The sequence below is a fragment of the Rattus rattus genome, chromosome 1 (genome assembly GCF_011064425.1).
Source record: "Rattus rattus isolate New Zealand chromosome 1, Rrattus_CSIRO_v1, whole genome shotgun sequence".
Lineage (NCBI taxonomy): Eukaryota > Metazoa > Chordata > Mammalia > Rodentia > Muridae > Rattus > Rattus rattus.
The window spans coordinates 139,644,363-139,656,444 of record NC_046154.1 but is presented as its reverse complement, the minus strand read 5'-3'; the positions used below and the strand labels follow the sequence as shown (position 1 = coordinate 139,656,444).

Genomic DNA, 12,082 nt, shown 5'->3' with positions numbered 1-12,082 from the left:
CACATACTCAGATTATTGCTACCATTAAATGAGGCATGATTGTATATATTTAAATCTAGAGATACAAATATATAAAGTGGTAGTTTTGAAGAGTGAGGTGTCTGCAGTGCATCACGAATACATCCCAGTCTCAGCAGTGTTCTGTCCCTCCAGACAGAAAGTTCACAAACCCACCAGATTTAAACGGTATTGTACACCAAGTGGAACTAACATAGTTATATGTTGCCCCACAGCTGGAGATAGACATTTTTCATGGCTGTGAATTCTTCAGAGAAGATAATATATTTGGTCATGAAACACATCTTGACAAACTTAAGAAGATAAAAATCACACCAAGAATGTTTTCTGACTATTAGGATTTGAAATTATAACTCAATAAGAAACATTCTAAAAGCATGAAATTAACTACCATTTGTCTGAGAAGCTATATGGACAGTGATTTCTTTGGGTCTGACCTTTCCAGAGCAAAGACAACAACTCCTCAGACAAATGGTAGTAAATACAACTATAAAGTACCTGTATGGGGGGAGAAATAATCAATAAAGAAACAAGCTGAAGAAGGCAGATGTATTTGAAAACTAATATATCTAGTAACAAGTTAGTATCAAGAATATACAAGGAGCTCTGGCTGGCAACTAACTAATACAAAAATAACCTTACATCTAAATGTTGCAGGAAGTTTAGACTAGATACTTTTTTCTAAAGAAAATGTTTGAATGGCCAACAAGTCAATGCTCAGTCATTAATCATCAGAGAAATGACAATCAAAGTCACAGTGAGAAGTCAGCACATGCTGGTTGGCATGACATTGAATAGAGAGAGAAGCATGTTGGCGAAGGTGTGGAGAAATGAAATTTATGGGAATGTTAGGACAGCCATGTGGGAAGCAGTGGAGTGGGTTTGCATATATCAAAAGGAGAAACTGGCTAATTTTATGAGAAGTCATCTTGGAGCAGAGAGATTTCTGTGGAATCCCGAAGTGCTGATCTTAGTGGATGAAGCAGAAAGACGGTTCCCAGAGGAGTGGGTGGACAGAGGTTTGGACACACAGGGAGAGTTGGTCAGGGGATGTAAATGCAATATGAAGAAAATATTGTTTATAATAGTGAAAGATGTAGAGAGAGTAGGTAAATGATTGCCTGGGGTCAGAGTAAAGAGGAAAAAATAGGAAGGACTAGGGGGTGAGAGATCAGAAATGGTTGCCAGTGATTTGGGGATGAAAAATGCTCTAAAATTGATTTGTGGAAATGATTGTTGTACTGTGTTAACATATCCTTTAAATGAATGAATTAATGAACTGGTTAGTGTATGTCCCAGTTTGCTTTCTGTGGCTGTGATAAACCTCATGATAAAAAACAACTCATGGGAGGAAATGGTGTACTTTATCTTGCAGCTTAAGTCCATTATCAAGGAAAGTGAAGGCAGAAACTCATGGCAGGGACTTGGAGGCAAGAACCCTGGAGGAAAGCTGTTTGCTGGCTCACTCTGGGTTATGCTCAGACTAGCTTTCTTAGGCAAACAAGGGTCATCTCCAGGTGGCTGGCATTGCCCAAAGTAGACTGGGCCCTCCCATGACAATCATCAATAAAGATCATTCCCTACAGACATTGCCATGGCCAATCTGATCTGGACATTCCCTTGATTGACTCTCCCTTTGCCAGGGGACTCTTGGCCGTGTCAGTCTGAAAATGAAAAAAATGAACCAGGATATGTTATAGCTCAAGAAAACATTAAAAATGGGTGATGTGTTAGAAAGACAGCACAGTGGTTAAGTTTGTTTCCTGGCCCCCACATGGTGGCTCACAATCTTCTGTAACTTTAGTTTCAGGGGATCTGAGGGCATCAAGAATATACACAGTGCACATACGTAGATGAAGGTAAAATACACACATAACATATTTAAAAATATTTTTTCAATGATGGAATAAAATAATAATGATGTTTAAAAAACAATAAAATATAACATATGTTTATGGATTGAGATTTTTGGTATTTATGGAATCCTTAAGCTAAATGGGAAATTAAACATTTGTAGGAATGGCTTACAGGTCTTAGATCCTTCCATCATTACCTCATTAGTTCACTTAATTAGTGGTTTCCTGAGTTTATTGATGAGAAAACAAAATACTTAACCGCATGTCAGACTCTGGTCTGGATTCCTGCCTCCTAGATCCTCCCTCATTTCCATAACATGTGAATGTCTAGAATTATCTGTAATTACTCGCTATTATGGTTTAATTTTCTAAAGGTATTTAATTATTGACCATTAAAATGCATTTTATTGGGTAGACAAAACATCAGTTAAACATTAAATTAAGCAAATGTCTTTAAATTCGAATAGTCTGCTGAACCTATTACTTTTTTAAATCTTTTTTTACTGGATAGTTTATGTATTTACGTTTCAAATTTTATCCCCTTTCTCGATTTTATTTGATATTAGAATGGCTACTGCAGCTTGTTTCTTGGGATGATTTGCTTGGAAAATTTTTCCCAGCCTTTTTTCTGAGATAGTGTCTGTCTTTGTCACTGAGGTGAATTTCCTGTATGCAGCAAAATGCTGGGTCCTGTTTACTTATCCAGTTTGTTAGTCTATGTCTTCTTATTAGAGAATTGAGCCCATTGATGGTAAGAGACATTAAGGAATAGTGTTTGTTGTTTCCTGTTATTTTTGTTGTTAGAGGTGAAATTATGTTTGTTGTTGCCTTCTTGCTTTTGGTTTGTTGAAAGATTACTTTCTTGTTTTTTCTGTGGTGTAGCTTCCCTCCTTGTGTTGGAGTTTTCCATCTGTTATCCTTTGTAGGGCTGGATTTGTGGAGATATTGTGTAAATTTGGTTTTTCATGGAATATCTTGGTTTTCCCATCTATTTTAATTGAGAGTTTGGCTGGATATAGTAACCTGGGTTTGCATTTCTGTTCTCTTAGGGCCTGTATGACATCTGTTCAGGATCTTCTAGCTTTCATAATATCTGTTGAAAAGTCTGGTGTAATTCTGATAGGTGTGATTTTATGTTACTTGACTTTTCCCCTTACTTCTTTTAATATTCTTTCTTTGTTTTATGTATTTGGTTTTGACTATTATGTGACAGGAGAAGATTTTTTTCTTGTCCAGTCTATTTAGAGTGCTGTAGGATTCTTGTATGTTCATGGGCATCTCTTTATTAAGGTTAGGAAAGTTTCCTTCTATAATTTGAAGATACTTACTGGCCGCTCTCTTCTATACCTATTATCCTTAGGTTTGGTCTTCTCATTATGTCCTGAATATCCTGGATGTTTTGGGCTAGACCCTTTTTGCTTTTTGCATTTTTTTAAACTATTTTGTCAGTGTTTTCTATGGTATCTTCTACAGCTGAGATCTCCTATCTCTTGTATTCTGTTGGTGATGCTTGCATCTATGATCCCTCATCTCTTTCCTAGGTTTTTTTATCTCCTGGTTGTCTCTCTTTGTGATTGTTTTTATTATTTCTATTTCTGTGTTTAGATCCTGGATGGTTTTGTTCAATTCCTTCATCTGTTTGGTTGTTTTTTCCTGTAATTTTTTTAAGGGATTTTTGTGTTTCCTCTTTAAGGGCTTCTATTTGTTTACATGTGTTCTCCTGTATTTCTTTAAGGGAGTTACGCTTGTCCTTCTTAAAGTCCTCTATCATCATTATGAGATGTGATTTTAAATTCAAATCTCGCTTTTCTGGTGTGTTGGGGTATCCAAGGCTTGCTCTGGTGGGAGAACTGGGCTTGGATGATGCCAAATAGTCTTGGTTTCTGTTGCTTAGGTTTTTGTGCCTGTCTCTCACCATCTGGTTATCTTTGGTGTTAGTTGTCTTGCAGTCTCTGACTGGAGCTTATCCTTCCTGTGGGTCTGTGATCTTAGGAATGAGAGCACTCCTGGGAGACCAGCTCTCTCTGGGTGGGATTTGGGTATGGAAGGCTGTAGGATAGCCTTCCCTCCAGGGAGCGCATGGAGACCAGAAGAAATTGCATTGTTTGATGCTATGTGAATATGTACACTCAATAAATTGGGTAGTTCCTTGCCAATGACTGAGTTTAGGAACTTATATTACTGAATAGTTACTATAATTGTCCCTCATTTGATATGTTTTGACTAGCTTCAAGATTTCAATTAATGCAAAGTGGATATGTTGGTAGGATGGATAGGAAAGAGTTCAATTTAGAAAATTAAGTTTTGTTACAGTTAAATACTTCTATAGGCATATTATGTGTCTTAATTTATGTACTTTATATTATTTATTTGTACCTATATAGGGAACAAGACATACATATACATAAATAAATTCTAGAAAGGTATTAGGAAATGAAATGAATCATGGCTAATAAGCCAGTTATTTTAAATGTTATTTTATTCAAATGTATTAACCTCTGTAAACCAAAGAATATATAATATATTATGAATTTTCTAATACATTATGGGTGATGTTTTACCTTTTTACTAGTTACAAACATTAAAGTAAAATATATAAAATATACTATTAGATTTCAGTATGTAATTGGAGGAAAAAGAGCTTTTAAAGAATGTACTACTCATGAAACAATTAAGAATATTTTCTAGGTCTTTTCGATGTGATTTTCAACAAAGGAAATATATGTGTTTTCCAAAGCCATGAGATGAGGCATCTCTCTCTTACCCTTGACAATGGCTTTGTCACTGAAAAGGTGAGTAGCAGTGATTTTTTTGAGATATAGATCACACTTATGGAACCCAGGCTGGTCTTCAACATTTGTTTTTCCAGCCTTTCGTTCTTGGGGGGATTACAGGTGTGCTCTACCATGCCTGTTTGTAGTACATTTTCTCTTTATTATGCACTGTAAATGATATATCTTACTAAATTAATTTCATAAGATAATCAAATACAAATTTCCTTGACTTGTTATTTTTATTTCTGTATTGGGCTTAGAGGACTGAAATTACTATTTTGTGTCATCAACTTTTGAAAATTTGAGGCATAAATAGCCTTAAGCTTCAGCAATTACAGCAGACTGATAGCATTAAAAATCTCAGCAAGCTCTCAGATTTGCTGACTTTTTTTTTAATGGTTTAGGGATTATACTCTTAGGGGAAAATCAAATTTGCTCAATTCTGTTTTGCGTTGTTCAGTCTAGGTTTGAAAACTGTCTTTAGATGTATGTCCTATTTTTAAAGGCAAGCATCACATTTCGTTTAAAACTGAAATCACATAGGATAACTGATTTGCAGTGTGTTAAGCCCTACTCTGCATTGTGGAGTCTAAGATGTTAATCTACCTACTGAGTGAATTCATGTGATACTACTTGACAGGAAATAGAGGGCCATGTTTTTCAATTGTAAATTTTTATTCAGCAGGATAGAGTTGACCAGTCAGGGATTCTGTCACTTATATCAGAGTTTATCTGTTTCACCAGGTCTCATCTGACATGAGCCTTCAACTTCAGGAGTTATCAGTGAGTCCTGCTTCCCCACTGGGGCACACAGTAAATGTAGAATAGGTTCTCAAACATGCTCAGGGACAGGAATGTCTCCTGAAGTTGTTTTATAGTTTAAAAGCAAAAGAAATGATTAACATTTTTAAATCATTTAAATTAACATTGATAAATCATTGTTAATTTCACTGCTCAGTTCCAAGCAGTCCTAAAATAGGAGGACACAAATCATTAAATGGAGAATAAGCAAGGTTGAAATGCACATTGCATCTCACGAATTCATCCTGACACAAGTGCGATTTGTCTGTAAGAGTCTTTCATGGGTCCTTGCTTCTGAGAATGTCCTTGGAACAAGTCACTGCCAATAACGCTGGGTAATAAAAATCACAGTGAACAATATGCATAGTTCAATGGTTATATAGCATATACATGTATGTCAAAAGATTTTAAACTCAATTTATTTTTTTCTGCTAATTCAGGGTCGGTTTCTCCCATTCTCTTTTAGGCTGGTGGAGGAGCCTGCTCTGAGCTGAGGGTGCTTCATCAGCCCAACCGTTGTGCACTTCTTGAGTCGGCACTGCTTCCTGGGCACACCCTAACCGTTGATCGGCAGGGCAAAGTAGCTGATGAGTCCTCTGCAGGCTACGCAGAGCTTTCAAAAGAATTCTCGGTATTTGTTAAGGTAAAGTCGACGAAAATAATCAGGGTTTTTAGTGATCAAGTCTCACCCTCTGCCTTATTCAAAGTTTTAGAGTAGACTCATACTGCCGTAATCAAATCTCTTTCCACTAGGGGGCATTGATGGCATTATCATTCGTTTACAGACTTTATTTATTTTTTTAACTTTTTTTTCCCATCTTTATGAAATTGGGTATTTCTTATTTACATTGCAAAAGATATTCCCTTTCCCGGCTTCCAGGCCAACATCCCCCAAAACCTCCCCCTCCCCTTCTATAGGGGTGTTTCCCTCCCCATCCTCTCCACATTACCACCCTTCCCCCAAGAATCCCGTTCACTGGGAGTCCAGCCTTGGCAGGACCAAGGGCTTCCCCTTCCACTGGTGCCCTTACTAGGCCATTCACTGCTACGTAAGCAGTTGGAGCCCAGGGTCAGTCCATATATAGTCTTTGGGTACTGGCTTAATCCCTGAAAGCTCTGGTTGGTTGGCATTGTTGCTCATATGGGGTTTCAAGCCCCTTCAAGCTCTTTCAGTCCTTTCTCTGATTTCTATTTCTATTTCAGTCCTTCAACGGGGGTCCCGTTCTCAGTTCAGTGCTTTGCTGCTGGCATTTGCCTATGTATTTGCCATATTCTGGCTGTGTCTCTCAGGAGAGATCTACATCCGGTTCCTGTCAGCCTGCACTTCTTTGCTTCATCCATCTTATATAGTTTGGTGGCTGTATATGTATGAGCCACATGTGGGGCAGGCTCTGAATGGGCGTTCCTTCTGCCTCTGTTCTAAACTTTGCCTCCCTATTCCCTCCCAAGGATATTCTCATTCCCCTTTTAAAGAAGGAATGAAGCAGTCGCATTTTGGTCATCCTTCTTGAATTTCATGTGTTCTGTGCATCTAGGGTAATTCGAGCATTTGGGCTAATAGCCACTTATCAATGAGTGCATACCATGTGTGTTTTTCTGTGATTGGGTTATCTCACTCAGGATGATATTTTCCAGTTCCATCCATTTGCTATGAATTTCAAAAGTCATTGTTTTTGATAGCTGAGTAGTATTCCATTGTGTAGATGTACCACATTTTCTATATTCATTCCTCTGTTGAAGGGTATCTGGGTTCTCGCCAGCTTCTGGCTGTTATAAATAAGGCTGTTATGAACATAGTGGAGCACATGACTTTTTATATGTTGGAGCATCTTTTGGGTATATGCCCAAGAGAGGTATAGCTGGGTCTTCAGGTAGTGCAATCTCCAATTTTCAGAGGAACTTCCAGACTGATTTCCAGAATGATTGTACCAGTCTGCAACCCCACCAACAATGGAGGAGTGTTCCTCTTTCTCTACATCCTCGCCAGCATCTGCTGTCACCAGAGTTTTTGATCTTAGCCATTCTGACTGGTGTGAGGTGAAATCTCAGGATTGTTTTGATCTACATTTCCCTTATGATTAAAGCTGTTGAACATTTCTCTAGGTGTTTCTCAGCCATTCGGCATTCCTCAGCTGTGAATTCTTTGTTTAGCTCTGAACCCCATTTTTTAATAGGGTTATTTGTCTCCCTGCGGTCTAACTTCTTGAGTTCTTTGTATATTTTGGATATAAGGCCTCTATCTGTTGTAGGATTGGTAATGATCTTTTCCCAATCTGTTGGTTGCCGTTTTGTCCTGACCACAGTGTCCTTTGCCTTACAGAAGCTTTGTAGTTTTATGAGATCCCATTTGTCGATTCTTGATCTTAGAGCATAAGCCGTTGGTGTTTTGTTCAGGAAATTTTTTCCAGTGCCCATGTGTTCCAGATGCTTCCCTAGTTTTTCTTCTATTAGTTTGAGTGTGTCTGGTTTGATGTGGAGGTCCTTGATCCACTTGGACTTAAGCTTTGTACAGGGTGATAAGCATGGATCGATTTGCATTCTTCTACATGTTGACCTCCAGTTGAACCAGCACCATTTGCTGAAAATGCTATCTTTTTTCCATTGGATGGTTTTGGCTCCTTTGCCAAAAATCAAGTGCCCATAGGTGTGTGGGTTTCTGGAGCCATATTTTTTTTTTTTTTTTTTTTAAGCAGCAATGAGGCTTTTTTTCCCCTTCCGGAAACGCATCAGTTTTTGGTCCTGTGAAAGCTCTGTATACACCACCTGTTCAGTTCAGTTCTACCATTAATGCAGTTCGGGTGCCCCGGACTCACTATCCAGGCTTGGTAATTCACTAGAAGGACTCAATACTCACGGAAGCAACCAGTTTCAGAGTATCACTGAGAAAAGATATAGATAGAATCTGAGAGGTGGGAGAAATACAGAGTAGTGCCCCGGAAAAGCAATAAATGCAGAACTTGCCCTGTCTTTTCCCTATGAAGTCAGGCAGAGGTGAGTTCTCAGGGCTGGCTAGCAGAGCTCCAGGAGATACATCAATAGCTTTGTGGACCAGGGACCCTTACCTGAGCATTAGTGTTCAGATTCCACAACTGATGGAATCCACATCGCTGGTCTTAGTCCCCAGGATCTCAGTAGGTTAACTGACAAGGTGTGACAAAAATCCCTACTTCAATTCATACTGCCACGTTCTGGCTGGCACAAGGCCTTCATACAAAGTCAGGCATGATGCTTCAAGGGCTTAGAGGTCACAGGTCAGAAACAGAGGCAAAGGCCTCGGTAATGTTAAATTTTTTACTACCAGGTTCCTTTCAGCATTATCTTCAGTTGTGTGTGTTTGTCCCCTAAATAGTAATTTCCTTGATAGTTTCCTGGAGGAAAGCATACATATTTTTCAGTTACTAGTGGGATTACTTCATTTTGTTCCCCATGGTGATATCTTGTGATTTTAAGATTCCACACTTTAGAAAACACACATGGCTGATCTTAGTCAAATCTCTGTATTGTTAGTATATTCCCTAAACAAAATTTCAGGAGCTTCTTCTTCTTTTTTTAAAGATTTATTTATTTGAAGTATATGAGTACACTGTTGCTGTCTTCAGACTCACCAGAAAAGGGCATTGGATCCCATTACAGATGGTTGTGAGCCACCATGTGGTTGCTGGGAATTGAACTCAGGACCTCTGGAAGAGTAGTCAGCGCTCTTAACCACTGAGCCATATCTCCAGCCCCAGGGCTTCTTCTGAGGTAGGATTACATAGGATTATTTAGGTAAACTTTAATTGAATTTGCTATCTTTTTTTCACGATTTCTTATGTCCATCCATTTAACTAATATCCACACAATGCTTCCTGTAATTCAGGTAACCAGTAAGCATTTTTTACATTTTGCTTTATATGAATATGAAAATGATTTGCTTACAGTATTAAATTTTCATAAGAGAATTGTTTGGGTTTATACCTTACTTTTCAAAGTGTCCATAGCATCTGGCTATAGCATCTTGATAACTAATTGATATCCACCTACAAGTTCTGATTTGCGATTACTGCAGTTAAGCTCTTTCTTTCTTTTGTTTATTTCCAGTCTCCAGTAAGATCCTGGTCACTGCACCCTCCCCAGAGCCATCTCCTCCTAGCAGGATGAAAGCCCTGTATTTACTGATTTTCTGTTTCTTTCTCCAAAGGGTGTATTCCTCAACAGTGCTGTGGTTATACTCGCTACAAGCTTGTGTCAGGCCCTGTGTCTACAGCCCAATGGGACCTGCACCGGAGCAGGGAGCCAGTCAGAACAATCCTACTGGAGAGTGCACAGAATCAGTTCTGGGATCTGCATGTTTGAAAGTGTGAAAACTGCACGGATGTATCTGAGGATTAAAGATGGGTGCTGTAATGGAATGGTAAGCATCTCTCTTATTCCTCCCAGGAAAGGTTTAGGGTGTTTCTTTGTCGTAGCTACCAGGACAGATCTCTCCAAGTGCATTGACTTTAAGTTTTACACACACTTTGGAAATTGCATACGATGTGTGGTGTGCTCCTCTTTTCTGGTGTTTCAGTATGCGGGGAGGGTAGCTGTGAGTCTGGTGTGCCTAGACAAAGACTCAGCTCACAGTGACTTTGAAATACTGTGTACATACAAAGTACGGGAATTCTATCTGAGTTCAAGCAGATCGTGAGGCCAAAGACCCTGGTTGGAAGGTGGGGTCCCCATTTCTTCCTACCTTACCTATACCTTCCCTCTACTCTATTTTCTTATCCTTCCCACTCAAGCTAAGTTTGAGCTCACAACCCTGTCTTCTTGCCTCAGTTTCCTGAGTGAGAGGTTTTCAGGCATGTTCAGTCATCACACCTGGATGAACACCTACCTTTCTAATGAGTTTCCTGATCTGCAATCCTACTCCACAAACGTAGCTTCTCAAAGGTCCCAGCCTATTGTTCCTTACTCTTCTTAGTGCCTGGATCCTCGCCACTGGAAAACTTACACAGTGTCAGCAAGTAATTTTAAATTCTAAGTGATGTCAGGCTTTAGCAACCTTGAGCCTTAGGAAAAGCTATTGAAGGGAATATAAATGAATAATTTTCCTTGGGTGAGGGGCATATGCAATTCTTCTTTTTTAAATTACATATAGCCCTGGCTAGCCTGGAACTTGCTACATGCACTAGGCTAGTCTCAAATGTAAGAAAATCTAGATGTTTCTGCTTCTAAAGTGCTGGAATTAATGGCATATGCACTGCTCCTAGCAAAAGATTAATTTTCCTATTAATGCTCTTCCCATCTATTTTTAATTGAAACAGCTTACTTGAAACAAATAACATGATTTACAGAATGAATCTCTCCCATCTATCTGTCTGTCTGTCTGTCTATCTATCTATCTTTCTATCTATCTATCTATCTATCTATCTATCTATCTATCTATCTATCTATCTATCTATCTATCTATCTATACCTTATCTACATATATGATTTATTAGGATGGCTTACAGGCTGTGGTCCAGCTAATCCAACAATTGCTGGTTATGAATGGAAAGTCCAAGAGTCCAGGAGCTCTTCAGTGCTTAAGGCTGGATGTCTTACCTGGTTTTCAGAATAAACTGGAATCTTCAAGAAGTAGGCTCTAATGCCAGTGAATAAGTGGACTTGCTAGACTAGAAGTAGATCTTCCCAGTTCGAATGAGGCAAAAAACGTTCCCTCGTAGGTGTGCTCTGCATCTAGAGTTTTTAATTGATTCCAGATATTGTTGAGTTAATAACCAGGAAGAGCCATCAATTGAGAAGTTCCTCTTCCTTCTTCCAAGTCTGGCACTTGGTTAAATGGGGGACCGTATATGAGCTTATGCAGATAGTCATAAAAAAGACTAAGAACTTCCCCGGTCCTCCAGGATTTTTTTTCTTAGCTACACACAAGAGTATATATATCTAATACTAGCAATTCAAAAAGTTTTTGCACACATTCACATTTAATTGACATTCTTGATCATAACCAAATCACTTGTGCTATCATTTCACAGGTAGTGGTAAGTTAAAGAGATGAAGTATCTTGCTCATGATCTTTCGAAAGATGTAGGCTAATTGGAGTAAAATAGGTAATAGTACAACGAAGACATGGACTATTTATGTATGATGTCATCAAATGCTCATTCATTCTATAGGAGGAGTGTCTGGGAATTGGTTTCTTTTCCTATTGTTAATATGCACAAGCTGTGCCAACCTTGAAGCAACATGTGCTGTGGTGTGAATGTTGGAAATTGCCAGGAAGAGTTACTGGGATGCAAATAAGTATGGCTTCATTGTAGGGATTGGTCAACTTTGGCAATTTGTATCTACTCTGGATGGCAAATTCAGGGACATGAACAGTGATCAATGATCATTCATTTTCTATTTTCTGCCTCATACTCATTTTAGAGTCTGTGTTAGATTTTCCAGCAACCACAGAATACATAGCTGTGAGGGGAACTCATTGTAATTAGGTTGAATAACTCCTCACTATTTTATTTGAGATGGAGAGCCAGGAGAATTGGTAGCTGTACATGTCAAGAAAATGGAAGCTTCAGAATGAGAGAAAAGCCCATGATGCAGCCCCAGTTTCAGTTAAGAGGCTGATCCCTTGGAGAAACTGGTTGTGTCCATCAATATGAAAGG

At 38.7% G+C, this 12,082-nt stretch overlaps 1 protein-coding gene across 1 annotated transcript in view; it reads left to right on the top strand.

Moving 5' to 3' along the window:
* Rp1 (RP1 axonemal microtubule associated) overlaps window positions 1-12,082 on the top strand; it is a 241,262-nt gene that overhangs the window by 100,983 nt on the left and 128,197 nt on the right. The window contains exons 12-14 of the mRNA XM_032890524.1: window positions 4,563-4,654; window positions 5,916-6,092; window positions 9,630-9,842. Coding sequence (XP_032746415.1) covers window positions 4,563-4,654; window positions 5,916-6,092; window positions 9,630-9,842 — 482 coding nt within the window. The remainder of the gene's footprint in view (window positions 1-4,562; window positions 4,655-5,915; window positions 6,093-9,629; window positions 9,843-12,082) is intronic.